This window comes from Maylandia zebra, linkage group LG23 (genome assembly GCF_041146795.1).
Source record: "Maylandia zebra isolate NMK-2024a linkage group LG23, Mzebra_GT3a, whole genome shotgun sequence".
In the NCBI taxonomy this organism is placed as follows: domain Eukaryota; kingdom Metazoa; phylum Chordata; class Actinopteri; order Cichliformes; family Cichlidae; genus Maylandia; species Maylandia zebra.
The window spans coordinates 13,112,484-13,127,537 of record NC_135188.1 but is presented as its reverse complement, the minus strand read 5'-3'; the positions used below and the strand labels follow the sequence as shown (position 1 = coordinate 13,127,537).

Sequence of the window (15,054 nt, the reverse complement as noted above, 5' to 3'; positions counted from 1 at the left end):
AGGAGCAGCAGTTCTACTTCAAACTCTCCCAGAAACTCATCTCAGCCATTTGTATCTGCAGAGCTCCTGACCAAAGGAACGTAGATCAAGTCGAAAACATGTCCAGGCTTATCAAGCAAAAAAAAAAAAAAAAAAGTCAAAGAAAGTGACTTTAAAAAAAACCAGAACAGAGAGTAAAGAGTTGCTCTCTTGAACCAGCAGACTTGCTCGCTGGATATATTGTGCATGTCTCTGACACCAGTGGCTTCTAACTGGGATAAATGTTACACACTCTAAATGATAAATGCACACACAAAGAGTCAGAAATATGACAGTAAAGGTGGTAGAAAGCGTGCAAACTACACTGCTTTGAAAGTCAGAAAGGTTAGCTTTAAAATTATTATTGGTTTTGTTGTTTTTGTATATCACATAAACAACCCCAGTGATAACCAGAACTACTTTTAGGCCCATGTGACCATTAAAACCGAGGCGGTCATATCAATACACTGTCACAGTATTCTGAGTACCTGTTGAGCATCTCAAAGGTTTTTGTTTCCACTATCTGGTCGCTTCTTTCTGCATGTAGAGGGATGGTCCAATTATGAGTCACCTGTTTACAAACAGCACAATATAAACGAGGCAGAATCTCATTAGTGTAATAATACTGCGAGGAAGTTGGAGCTCGAGGCTGCTCTCACCTGCTGAGTCCTCCTCCGCCGCTGTCCTGGCTGCTCGGTCTGCTCTACCTGAATGAGGATGTACTCCTGAGTGGTCAAATCTATCATCCCCCCTGCAAAAGGCCCGGCCACCTGTAGCTTCAGTAAAGCATTGTCCCGAAAATCAGTCACATTCATTGCTGTGAGACGTGGGCGGTCAAGAGAAAAATCCAGACACATTGAATGTTTTGTGCATTTGAAATGAACGGGGGCATTAAATCCACACCTAGAGTGTGTTAGCATGGCTCATACTCGATGTAAAACAACCCTGCTTCATTTTCCAGCCCTCTCCTCTTTGCTGTGATCTCAGAACTAGTAGGGCATGTCTACGGTAAGTCACTGGAAAGGATACAGAAACTCTCTGTGGAAGAGACTGCCAGCATCCTCCAGGGGTTGTCTCGATCAGGATACATGCTGAAGAACAGCTGGAACCAGAATAAAGTCATCGATATATTTTATAAAGAACATATTTTAAACAGGATCATAGCAGGTAATTTTAGTGACGACACACTGTGCTTTATTTACAGTGTTTACAACTGAAAACAGCTCTGATGCTCTGCATGGCTGGAGCTGCACTGTCTCTGCAGACAGCTCCGCTTCCCCCCTGCATCCACTACCAGCCAGTCATCCTGCCACACCTCTCCCTCCTATAGCTGAGCCACAAACCACACCCTACCACCACAAAGATGCACTACACAGATTCAGTGAATGCAGTTTTTATGAAAATGGTCTAAAATGTGGTGTTTTATTTGATTTAATCCAGTGAAGAGTAAACAGACCAAGAGGTGATTAGCTAAGGTTAGTATTAAAAAACAGAGGAAAGCAGCTGACCTAGCTATCATTAACTTTCAGTGATTTCAGTAATACCAAACAGCTTTTTTTGTAGTAATTAGGTTTTTACCATGTTATACTTTCCATTTTATTATGCGGTGGTGTCTGTTCTACGGGGACATATATACTTACACTGCAGAGAACAACAAATGCAAAGATGGTGGCAGTTTTGGAGACTTTGAAGCAGCATCTGGAAAGACCAAAAAGTGGATAGTGAGTTAAATTGAATGAGCTTGGTGTGATACTATTGGTTTTAAACCAAGAGGCTCAGGCCCCATAAAACGGTTTCAAGATTAATCTGTAACATGATAATAATTATCTTTTTCCACTGGCCCTACTTTTCCTTAAGCACTTTTATCTGTTTCTCTGAGGAATAATGGCATCACACTGAGGGATCAAATGGAGAAAAGAAGTTGGGACTCACTTCACATTGCTTGTGAACCTGAAGCTGAGGTTGAGGTTGTCCAGAGGGTCGTACTTCTCCGAGGAGCTGGAGTGCGATAGCGACAGGCTGGTGACCTCGCTGCCCAGCCGGTACCGCCTCTCCACGTCCAGGGAGCCGTTGTTCCAGGGCTCCTCCCCTCCAACAAAGCTGGGGTCATGTAGGGTCATGTAGGTTATGCTGGAAAATGAATAATCACAGTCTCAGCCCCTCATCAATCACTACACCTCAATATAAAAAAATAAACACAACACTCAGCAGCTGCAGATCGCAGAGGTCTAAAATTAAAAAATGTTTCTCCCATCATCCCATAAGTCTGTTGTACAACCCTGTAAGAAGGGCAGTACAACACACTTGTAGGATGAGTCATTTCATTTAATACAACCACTAATGTTCCATTGTATTTGTGCCTAACATGAGGCATTAAAGACATACACACACATACACACACGCATGTTGGGTATTCATATCTTGTGGGGACATAATGCTTTCCCTAGCCCCTTAGCCTTAACCCTAGCAATTAAAAATGAATGCCTAACCCTAAACCTAACAATAACCCAATTGTAACTTGTCATTAAAACGACATTCTGAGTGTCAAAAATGCCTTCAAACTCGTCGGGACCGGGATTTTGGTCCCCCCACTCGTTGGTCCCCACAAGTATTCAATTCTTCACTTCAATTCTTTATTTATTTGTCACATGTAGTTATAACTAGTACAACACACAGTGAAATGTTTTTTCCGGCTAAAAAGTACTCCCCCCCCCCCCCCGACTGTGCATCTTACTAAACTTATAATAAAAAATATCTATATAAAAGTATAAAAATGTATAATATCGTGCAAAATATTACGCTGTAATAGTTAAGAGCTAAAGTGTACGTATTTACATAAATACAGATGTATATGATAAAATACAAATAAAAATAAGGATAAAACTCAAAGGAAAATTATATACTGTGTATGGAATTGTCCATCATGTTGTCCGATTTGTGTTTTGATTGAGGAGTCTCACTGTTTGTGGGTAAAAACTCCTCCTGAACCTTTCAGTTCTTGTTTTCAGGCTACAGAGGCGTTTCCCTGACCTCAGTGGCCTGAACAGTTTGTAAGCGGGATGGCTGGAGTCGTTAGTGATCCTGATGGCCCGGGATCTGCACCTTTCAGCGTAGATGTCCTGCAGTGTTGGTAAAGATGTTCCCATAGTGCGTTCAGCTGTGCGCACGACCCTCTGCAGGGCTTTCTGTTGCTGTACTGTGCAGTTCCCGTACCACACCGTGATGTTATTACACAGGATGCTCTCAATGACCCCGGTGTAGAATCTCCTCTGGATGTTCTTGGAGATCTTAAACCTCTTTAAACGCCTCAGATGATAGAGGCGCTGTCTGCCTTTGCTGATGAGGAAGTCCGTATGTGTGTTCCAATTAAGGTCCTCGTTGATATAAACACCGAGGTATTTAAAATTAGAGACTTTCTCCACAGGGTTTCCATTGATCTGAATTGGGGTGTGAGTTTTCTCGCCTCTCTGTCTCCTAAAATCAATCACCATCTCCTTTGTTTTGCTGATATTCATGGAGAGGTGGTTTGCCACACACCACTTTGCTAATCCGTCCACCTCGCTTCGATAGGCCCTCTCGTCATTCCCGGAGATGAGTCCTACCACCACAAGTATAGTAAACTTCCAATTTTTGGTCCCCACAATGATATGAATGCACATTCACTCACTCACACACACACACACACACACACACACACACACACACACACACACACACACACACACACACACACACACAGTCCCCTTTTAAGGAAAAATATTCCCGATTATAAAACTGCTTCTGTAAAAACCTTGGAGTTTAACAATGACAATTTCCAGATAACATATAATAAGACATTACAAAAAACATGTTTATAAATTTTTTTTAAACTTATTAGTCATTTAAGTGTGTTTTTTGATTACTAAAGCTTATTTTTCTTGAAGCTACAGCAGATCATCTGCCTCCACCTCACCGTATTCCAGCATCCTCCACTGCATGTCCTCCATCACTACATCCATTAATCTTCCCTGTGGTCTTCCTCTCTTCCTCCCTCCTGTTACACCTGTCTCCCTCGCATTCACACACATATATTCTGTCTTGCTTCTACTGACTTTAATCCTCTTCTCACCAAAGTATCCACCTCTACAGGCTCTCTTCCAGCTGCTTCCTTTTCTCACAACAGATCACAATATCATCTGCAAAAGTTAATCGTGACTCCTGGCTGACATCATCTGTCACAAAATGGGCTGCATGTCCACATCTGTGTAACTGTTTGTAGAAAGCAGTGTCACAAATGATAGATTCTGATATGACCGTTGTACAGGTCAGTAGTAGATGGAACAAAATTATTATAAGTGAGGTTCTAATATCTCAATTAGCTGCTCAGTATTAAAAATATATATTAACTTTTGCAGTATTAAAAATACTGAGCATGTCAATGTAGCATAAAACTTGAAATTTCTAATACATTAAGTTGCTGGCTGGTTGTATGTTGTCTGAGAAGCCTCCTTAGAAATACTGCATAAGTAACTCTGATCATATTGTCTTCACTCTGATGCTGACTGATAACCCAAGCTCAAAACTAGCAGAGTAAATTTGCACAAGTTTTTGTTAAGCTCAAATGAAAATGCTGGCTTCACACTGCATGTTTGTATGCGTCTGCGTGTGTGTGTGTGTGTGTGTACATAAACTATGAAGCATCAACCTAAAAAGTCAATGAAGCCCAACAACCTGCAGTTCCAGTTCTGTCCACTAGAGCTGGCTCCAAAGCTGAGCCAGTGCCCGCACACTCCCATCTTAAAATTCCTTTAAAAATAGTTTCATTCTACATGACAGCTGAACTGAACTGTGCCTGTTTGTCCAAATATCATCACTTCTGGCTTAAAATAAAAGCCTGACAGCAGCTAAGACTCACACAGCGAGACTCCACAATCAGGATGACCTTGTTTTGTTATAAACTTATATCCAGTTTATGACTCATGCACTGTAACAGCTAAGAACTGCTTGCTAACAATTGCTAAGTAGCTAAATACGGTGGAGGTTTTATAAGAATCAACTAAATAAACTGATTATTTATCTTTTTTACCTAATCCCACGTGTAATTATTATTTTTGTTTCATTTTGAGCATCTTAGGGTTTAGAGCAATATGCCCATGAAAAGCCTGAGGAAAGACTCACCTGTCATCTTGAGAGAATCGCAGCAGAGGCGACCTCTCTGTGAGGTTGGCTGAGTTAGTTTTTCCTCTGAGGATGTTGACAGCACTGAAATTTTTCCTGAAACTACAAATGCAACAGAATACAATTAGTTTTTTAAAAAAGGGGTTAGAAAGTAACCAAACAAAGCGTTTCTGAAATATGATCCATTGAAAGGCTTTATCACCCTGCTGCTGCATCCAGTAACCTCTTATAATCAACAGCCACGCATACACACTATATTTGTTTTCATCTATCATATTATCACATGCTGAAAGTGCAGCATCAGTGGTCAAGTTTAAAAAAAAAACCTGTAATCCACTGTTTCAGGGAACCTATGAGGTGACGGCTGTTATAATGTGTCCAAACTGACGTAAACCTTTGAAAATGTAAAGTCCCCCACAGCTAATCCTATAATCTTCAGGTATTTTAACCTTTGCTTGCCAAAAGTTTTAGGTGATTAAACCAGTCTGTGACAGAATCAAGTTCTTTTCTTTTATATAACAATATTTTTTTACAATGTAATGGGCATTGATTACTGTATTATTATAAGGCTCAAGAAGTCAGGCGTCTTTTTTGTGACATTTCTATTAAATTTCTATTGTACTGAGAGAGAATTCTCCAGTTATAAAATATACCTCCTGTATTTGTTGTTATTGAGTTAGTGGGCATCATTGAACTCCTCACAGACAGTTTTGTGAAGGTGTTTTGAAGTAATGAATGTGGCAAGTTTAGTGGATAAAGGACAAGATTACATCTGGCAAGTCCGCCCCATTAATCCCTCTGATACTTTTATACACCCATAAAGAGATTTACTGCATGTCTACAAATGTTTTCACCTCCCTTTTTTCCATATTTCCACTCTGATCCTGTCTAGTAGATGTGACTTAGCAGAAACATTTCCCTTCACTGCGGAGTATTTAAAGGATATTAAGCAAAAAATAGTTGGTCTGTTTGGAACACCTACAACCAACAGCCATCGTGACCAACTCACTGATGATACTAGACTTAATTTTCACTTGAGAAACTTCTACCATTTGAATTTCCTGCAAAAACAGTGTCTGTTTTTTCAACTTTGTCTAAACTATTGTTTTACCTTCTCTTTGGAAGTGGCTTAAACCTGTATTCTATCAGAAGGTCACTAGGGGGTGAGAGCAGATTTTGATCCTGTAGAAGTTTATGGGAAAATAAATTTTTGACCTCTGACCTCTGTAAACACTTTCCTCTTGAGTTAAATATTTTCTGTAAATTTTGGTCATACGATGTTTCAAAATAGGGGATTATCTATGATGTGAAACATCAGTAAGCTTGCAGGTTAACAGTTCCTCTTCACATTTTCTTTTTTTTCACTGCGCACATTTTTCAGGTCAAGAATTCAGAACACTTGTCCTCTAAATGAGCATCCCTTTATGTTCCCACGGTCTGTCATATTTCCTTGTTTTAGTCTCCCTTTTGTTTTTTCCTGTTTTATTTTGTCAGTTGATTTTCCTGCCTCCAGGAAATCTTTGTATTTCCTCTAATTCCTTCATTGTTTCTACTTGGGTGTTGTCCTACAACCTTGTGTATGTGTAGTGGGAAAAAAAGTCTGTCTAGTTTTTTTTTATTATTAGTCCTTTATTTAATAAAAAATAGCTCAGCTCACCATCGTCTTCTTATGTCTGTATAACTGTTAATACTAAAACTATAGCTAACTATAGTTAGCTTCGTAACCATTAAGTCATGTGGCCCGATCTGTCACATGACAGATGTTCAAACCTCAAAAAGCTCAGAGAGAAAGCTGCCCTCTGCTGGAGAGCACCACTTATTTTATTGAGCACCTACTGTCATGGTCCTGAGTCTTTGACCCATTGTTGTTGTGGTTTTGGACTTTTTGACTCTTTGGATTCTGGTTTATTTAGTATTCTAAAGTGTAGTTTATATTTCTGGCTTTGGTTCTTTTGCTTTGTGTAGTATTTGTATGTTCTGGTCTTTAGGTTTCTGTTACCATGCCTGCCCCGTGTTCCACTTTTTATCATTTACAACTTTAATTTGGTTAATGAAGCAGAAAAATACCTCACTTTAATCCCAATACCACCACAGCCACAGGTTTGAGATTAACCCCACCCCACCCCGGCTATTTTAGCTACCCACCGACACACACACGAAAATCAGGCCTTATACATGTATATTCATGCATCCATGAGAGGATTTGGCCAGCAGAGCATGTGTAATATGTTTCTGCATGTGTGGTTTAAATTCTTGTTATGTGTTTATTTCAGATAATCCAGTAAGAGAGAATGAGGGCTTCTGCTTAAAAACACAACAAACAGTCTCAACCTGAGAAACAGCTGATGAAAGTAATGAGAATGAACCAAAGTTAAAGTAAAGATGTGTCACAACCAAAACTGAAAGCTGAAAGATGCCAAAACACTCACTTGAGCTGAGGGAGAAAGCAGGGTCATATCTCACTGGTTTCAAAAGCTTCCTGTCTCATGTACAGGCTTTCATTTTGGCCTTGTCACCTTCTGTTTGTGCTCAGTGTGTTCAATGTTCCCTGGCTTTGGATTCTTGGTTTGTTTCCTTCGCCTGGTCTTTTTCTTGTTTTTTGTTCTAAAATATCTTGTTGGTTTTTCTAACTGAAAACCTGTTTCATCTTTTGATTGTTTGCTTGTTGTAAACAGAAGACTATTGGAGAGAACACAAATTTAAATGGATTAAATTCATTCTGCAAAGAACCGTAACTGTGGCCAAGTAGAATTATACCTTATTATTCTGTGCTGTAAAGCTCCATGTTACAAAACTTATCTTAACCTTTAATCAAAAAGCCTTGAGCAGCTTTCTTTCACTCCCTCTTTCTCACCTAGAACTTCAGTCTAGGGAAGGACCCCCAGCTAGACCCCCTACAGCAGAGGTAGGGAACTCCAGGTCACAAGAGCCAGTGTCCTGCAGGTTTTAGATGTGTCCCTGATCCAACACAGCTGATTTAAATGGCTAAATTACCTCCTCAACATGTCTTGAAGTTCTCCAGCTGCCTGATAATGAACTGATCATTTGATTCAGGTGTGTTGACCCAGGGTGAGCTCTAAAAACCTGCAAGACACCGGCCCTTGATGCCTGGGGTTGCCCATCCCTGCCCTACAGTATCTTTCCCCTCCAATGGTGGATGTAATTCATGAATGATCATGAGAACACAGTAGTTACCCGTCCTCTTGTCGAATGGGGACGAAGCCCTCAGTGTGGATGACGCATTGTCCTGCAGACTGCTGCAGCTTCTGGGTGTCTAGCCTCTCCGAGATGCCCTCCAGCAGACATAGTTCCCCGAAGTTCCCTGCCACCGCCTTCGGTGACCTGAGGCTGCTCCTGCCCTGGTGGCCTTGGGATGCCGTCTGAGACATTTCAATCTCCAGGCTGGTTTTGTTCTCCAGATACATGGTGAGACTGCTGCAGGGGGAAAACAGTGGCTTTATCCTTCTTTAAGATGCTGTGACTTACACAAAAAAGTCACCGATTGCTGTTCACTCACAGACTGTGTATATAAAAGAGCAACTCCTCATGGTGTCTCACAGCACTTCTTTTTTTTATTGACATATAATGATACAGCATTGATGTTTTTGGAGCAGAGAGTTTTCACTGTTGCCTTCTTAGCTTTTTAAAACCAGGTGTCAAAACCGTGGAGTCTGTCCAACAGTGAAACTGTAAAAAATGCAGTGTCAGTCTTAAGTTAGGCCAATCCTAAGGTATCCCCTGCTTTATGTGCATTTTTAGCTCTAATGGGGCCATAATTTCACAAAATCAACACCATGTTTTATTCAGTAAGGTTTGGAACCGGTGACTGAGACCATAAACGCAGCAAGAAAGAGTTTACTGTGCTCTGGGGATATGAGGGGTGCATACTGGCGACAAATTCTTCTTGCAACCAGAGGAGTCGCCCCCTCCTGGACATTAGAAATAGTGCAGTGAAACAATAAGTGGTGATCCAGGCCCTTCAAGGACTTTGACAAATGTTTTTAGGGCCTAAAATTGGGATGTGTCCAAACATTATGAAGGCCATGAACACCAACATTGCTCCTCAATTTTAAAGCAATATTAAAGCAGCACAATAACTCGTGCTGAGCAGCCACCAATCCCACGTGTTGATATGCTCCTTTGAATTTTTACCCAGAATGCACTTTCTGAAGGAAACAATGAGCTAAAAGTGCTTAAAGGTTTTAAAGAGTGAAGAGAGAATACACTGGTGTCATCACTGATTTAATGAAGAAGTGGTGATGTGAGCCATGCTTTTGTTGTTGAACAGCAGCTATAAAATCCCAGCAGTGATTGTGGTTAAATCTCTAAATTATACTTTGCATTCATGTGACGAAGTATTACATCGCAGCTTTGCATACCCAGACGGTTACATTTCCATTGCTGAGTTTCCTCTGTGAGTGAAAGGGACCAGCAGAGATCCTCAGAACTGCTTCATGCCAGAGTCTGATATTCTCTATGATGGACATTCAGTGGTTTTCATGATAGAACAACACAGCAGACACGGTCTTCATCCGTACAAAGGCTTCATGAGTTTAAGGAGATTATTTCTCACATCAAAGTCTACAGGAAGTCACATGTGACTTTTCCTGCTATAACACCACTTTCAAGGAAAGACTACACCACAGTCCTGCCACCCAAACACTATTTCATACTGATCTGCATTGACCAGTTGCATCATAGAATCAACAAATATTTCTATAACAGAACTAAATATTCATTTAAGTTGTTTGTTTGTTTTTTAGGGGGAAAAGCCAAAGGAGTCTGTGCATCTCTGCGACATTTTTATTATTTTTGATTGTGATCATTCCTGTAACAATTTTCCTCATTCTAAATTTGGACTAGAGAAGTATAGTCGGACGGTAACAAAGAGAGGGAAGGTAGTCAGAACAGAGGGGATTGGACTACCAGAAGGCAAAAGTTGAGGACAGGTACAAGTACCTAGGAACCCCACAGGCAAACGGGAGCCATGAAGAGGCCATTAGGAAAGCCACAACCACTAAATACAGTGGGGCAAAAAAGTATTTAGTCAGCCACCGATTGTGCAAGTTCTCCCACTTAAAATGATGACAGAGGTCAGTAATTTGCACCAGAGGTACACTTCAACTGTGAGAGACAGAATGTGAAAAAAAAAATCCATGAATCCACATGGTAGGATTTGTAAAGAATTTATTTGTAAATCAGGGTGGAAAATAAGTATTTGGTCAATAACAAAAATACAACTCAATACTTTGTAACATAACCTTTGTTGGCAATAACAGAGGTCAAACGTTTACTATAGGTCTTTACCAGGTTTGCACACACAGTAGCTGGTATTTTGGCCCATTCCTCCATGCAGATCTTCTCGAGAGCAGTGATGTTTTGGGGCTGTCGCCGAGCAACACGGACTTTCAACTCCCGCCACAGATTTTCTATGGGGTTGAGGTCTGGAGACTGGCTAGGCCACTCCAGGACTTTCAAATGCTTCTTACGGAGCCACTCCTTTGTTGCCCGGGCGGTGTGTTTTGGATCATTGTCATGTTGGAAGACCCAGCCTCGTTTCATCTTCAAAGTTCTCACTGATGGAAGGAGGTTTTGGCTCAAAATCTCACGATACATGGCCCCATTCATTCTGTCCTTAACACGGATCAGTCGTCCTGTCCCCTTGGCAGAAAAACAGCCCCATAGCATGATGTTTCCACCCCCATGCTTCACAGTAGGTATGGTGTTCTTGGGATGCAACTCAGTATTCTTCTTCCTCCAAACACGACGAGTTGAGTTTATACCAAAAAGTTCTACTTTGGTTTCATCTGACCACATGACATTCTCCCAATCCTCTGCTGTATAATCCATGTGCTCTCTGGCAAACTTCAGACGGGCCTGGACATGCACTGGCTTCAGCAGCGGAACACGTCTGGCACTGCGGGATTTGATTCCCTGCCGTTGTAGTGTGTTACTGATGGTGACCTTTGTTACTTTGGTCCCAGCTCTCTGCAGGTCATTCACCAGGTCCCCCCGTGTGGTTCTGGGATCTTTGCTCACCGTTCTCATGATCATTTTGACCCCACGGGATGAGATCTTGCGTGGAGCCCCAGATCGAGGGAGATTATCAGTGGTCTTGTATGTCTTCCATTTTCTGATGATTGCTCCCACAGTTGATTTTTTTCACACCAAGCTGCTTGCCTATTGTAGATTCACTCTTCCCAGTCTGGTGCAGGTCTACAATACTTTTCCTGGTGTCCTTCGAAAGCTCTTTGGTCTTGGCCATGGCGGAGTTTGGAGTCTGACTGTTTGAGGCTGTGGACAGGTGTCTTTTATACAGATGATGAGTTCAAACAGGTGCCATTCATACAGGTAACGAGTGGGGGACAGAAAAGCTTCTTACAGAAGACGTTACAGGTCTGTGAGAGCCAGAGATTTTCCTTGTTTGAGGTGACCAAATACTTATTTTCCACCCTGATTTATGAATAAATTCTTTACAAATCCTACCATGTGGATTCATGGATTTTTTTTTCACATTCTGTCTCTCACAGTTGAAGTGTACCTCTGGTGCAAATTACTGACCTCTGTCATCATTTTAAGTGGGGGAACTTGCACAATCGGTGGCTGACTAAATACTTTTTTGCCCCACTGTACCTACAGAGGGTCAGGCAAGACCTGAAGTGAATGGGAAAGATACAGACAATTGGCACCTATGCCCTGGCAGTGACCAGGTACACTGCTGGGATAATAAGCTGGCCAAAGGAGAAGACAGAAGCCACTGATATCAAGACGAGGAAGCTCCTGACCATGCATGGTCAGGTCCAGCACCCTGAGACTGTATGCTAAGCCAAATAAAGGAGACCAAGGACTGGTGAGTGTCAGAACCATGGTCCAGGTTGAGAAAACAAACATTCACAAATACATTAGGAAGATGGCCCCAACCGACCGCCTGCTCAGTGAATACCTCAGGCAGCAGAAACCCAAGAAAGAGGAGGAAGAGGAAAGACAGGCCCTTGCATGTTATGTACCACCAGCAGATAAGGGAAGTGGCTGACATCCAGAAATCCTACCAGTGGCTGGACAAAGCTGGACTGAAAGACAGCACAGAGGCACTAATCATGGCAGCACAGGAACAAGCTCTGAGCGCAAGATCCATAGAGAGTGGGGTCTGCCACAACAGGCAGGACCCCAAGTGCAAGGCTGTGTAAAGATGCCCCTGAGACAATCCAGCATATAACAGTAGGGTGCAAGATGCTAGCAGGCAGGGCATACATGAAACGCCATAACCAAGTGGCCGATATAGTATACAGATACATTTGTGCTGAAAATGGCCTGGAAATCCTGAGGTCAAATGGGAGACACCCCCTATGGTGGTCGAGAATGACGGAGCTAAGATCCTGTGGACAAGCAGAGGAAGATGGCTGTAGCGATAGTGAATAACAGCAACATCATGAAGAAGGAACACAAGAAACTTGAGATGTACCAAGGGCTCAGAGAAGAGCTCGAGAAGAAGTGGAGGGTGAAGGTAACAGTGGTCCCAGTGTTAATCGGAGCAGTTGGTACAGTGACTCCCAAGCTAGCAGAGTGGCTCCAGCAGATCCCGGGACTGCACTCCTGTTCCTAGGAGTGCAGTCCTAGGAACAGCTAAGATACTGTGCAGGACCCTCATGGCCTCTGGTAGAGGACCCGAGCTTGAAGGGTAATGACTGCCCACAGGGGCGAGAGTGGAATTTTTAATCAGTCATTTGGCCATTCAAGATATTTGGGTTGACTGTTTAAATCAGTTGATAGATTACTAAAATATGAATCAAAACTACAGTGAGTATCAAACCCTGGTATGACTTGAAACTATGTTACCAGCTCTAACCAATAAGATTGCTGGAAAATTCCAAAACATGTGATGGTGGTCAGCTGACCTCCATCACATGTTTACATTGTCTCCAGCAGTGTCTGGATTCAGACCTAACATTTATAGGAATTTTCTTTGTGGAATAATAATGTTTTGTTTTGTTTTTTAAAAAGAAGAAAGAAATCCAGCCAGGAAAATTCTTTCTTCTGGGTAGAACCAGAATTACTGCCATTTATTGTACATTTCTTTAACCCGTCTTCATCTGTCGCTGTTATATATACTTCCCTCACCCACTTAATACAGACATAAAAGGGAAAAGCTGTCAATGAACACATTCTAGATGCCAGTTTCTCATGGATGCTCCCATCTACACATGAATAAATAATATTCATGATGCTCACATCAGATTTCCTCTTAGTTTTAATGTTTCCATCAAAGAGGTGGCTCAGCCTTTTCGTGTTCAGTCATTTGTTTCAGCGTTAAAGTTCAAACTTGGACCACTTATTGTTCGCATGCATTTCCTATGCCTCATATTACATTTGTTCTGCTTGTCCCATGCTTGTGATGTGCCTCAGAGAGGAGAAAGAGACTTCTGTGTGACATCTTGCTTGCAGGCTGCATGTAAAAGCAAACACAAACTGCTTTCTTAAATTCTCCACCCTCGTTCACAGCAATTAGAAATTCAGCAGGACAGGAAGCCGTAACGGCACGGTTCTCTGACTCGGATGTTTGTTACTAGTGGTTTCTTTCAGTTGTAGTATTAGGTAATGTCTAAGCTGTGAAATATAAAAGAGCACGTTTCATCCATTGAGCAGACATCATTTAGAAATCAGTGGAATGACTGAGGGGATTTTTACAAAGCTACAGCACTACTTATAGAGCAGGATTAGGGCATGAGGCTTAAAGCCCTGAAACAAAGGCCAACACTGTAGTGTAACAGAGGCACATCCAGGCTTTAAATTCAAGCTTTTATTTTGTCAGGAAACAGGTGAAAAATGTCAACCTCACCTTGATGAATGAAGACAGAGAACGAGGACGAGGACTAAGACAAACAGGATGATGATGAGGAGGAGGATGGCAGTGCTCAGTTGATGCTGATGTTGAGCCAAAGAAAGCGGAACTCATTCAAACTGATAATCCGACAAAAGGTAAAGAGTGATGGTCTCACATCTGCTGGGGCTCGTTCTTTTCGATGTTATTTGAGCACAAAGACGTGATGGAAGGCTAGAGAGGCTGAGGTGTTTCGTGTCCTCTCGGGTGCTCTCCCAGAAAGGAGGGAGATGTTCCTGAGGCGCAGGCTCTAGAGGCGCTGAGGAGGGTGGAGGTTCTTAACAGAAAGCTTTCCCATTCAGTCGCTCTTACTCCAGCAAACCGCTCCCACCCCCCTGCTTCACATCCGCCCCGAAAGCACATCCGCCCCTGCTCTAAACAGAACTTGAAATGTGCATATAGATGTTTTAATGTTAATGCTGTTTTTGTGTGATAAATTATCAGAATATTTGCAGTTTTTCTTTTTTCTTCTGGGATGGGGGGGGGGGGGGGGGCTGTCATGTGGAAAGCACTGGGTCTAACTCATCACAGCAGGGAGCCTCAAAGCCATAGATTTAAGGTGAGGAGGGGTCAGCGAGGTCAGAGACGGACAGGATTCGGACAAACCCAAAATTCTAGTTTCAAAAACGTCATGTTCTTTGTTAACGTCATTTACATCTCATCACCCAAGAGAAAAAAAAATCTCAAAAATTGTGGCGCTGCGGCTTCTATGGTGGATGTTTATGACTAAAAAATGAGAGAAAATGGCTTTTTTTAAATTATTCTTTTAACAAAAGAGAGAAAATGATTTGAACTGTTTGTGAAAGTGGAGAAAGAAAAACTGATTAATTAAATATCATTGAAAATGGTTGCTGACGCGAAAGGTTACTAACATTCCTTTTGTTAGAAGTCAGGGGTTTTTATATTTTAAAAATGGGAACTTTAATCAATTTAAATGAAAACGCAGAATTTAAAAAGACAAAAGAGAGAAAAAAGATTCACAATAAAACTTGATGCATCTG

The 15,054-nt window shown here is 41.7% G+C and overlaps 1 protein-coding gene across 1 annotated transcript in view; it reads right to left on the bottom strand.

The window, feature by feature from the left end:
• The window catches only part of oca2 (oculocutaneous albinism II), a 75,219-nt gene extending 60,798 nt beyond the window's left edge, over positions 1-14,421 (bottom strand). Inside the window, exons 1-8 of the mRNA XM_014414231.3 lie at positions 14,012-14,421; positions 8,371-8,610; positions 5,176-5,277; positions 1,951-2,148; positions 1,659-1,716; positions 1,048-1,120; positions 678-835; positions 507-589 (exon numbers count right to left, since the gene is read on the bottom strand). Of these exons, the coding sequence (XP_014269717.2) occupies positions 507-589; positions 678-835; positions 1,048-1,120; positions 1,659-1,716; positions 1,951-2,148; positions 5,176-5,277; positions 8,371-8,600 (902 nt within the window). The 5' untranslated portion in view covers positions 8,601-8,610; positions 14,012-14,421. The remainder of the gene's footprint in view (positions 1-506; positions 590-677; positions 836-1,047; positions 1,121-1,658; positions 1,717-1,950; positions 2,149-5,175; positions 5,278-8,370; positions 8,611-14,011) is intronic.
• Between the last annotated feature and the right edge of the window lie 633 nt (positions 14,422-15,054).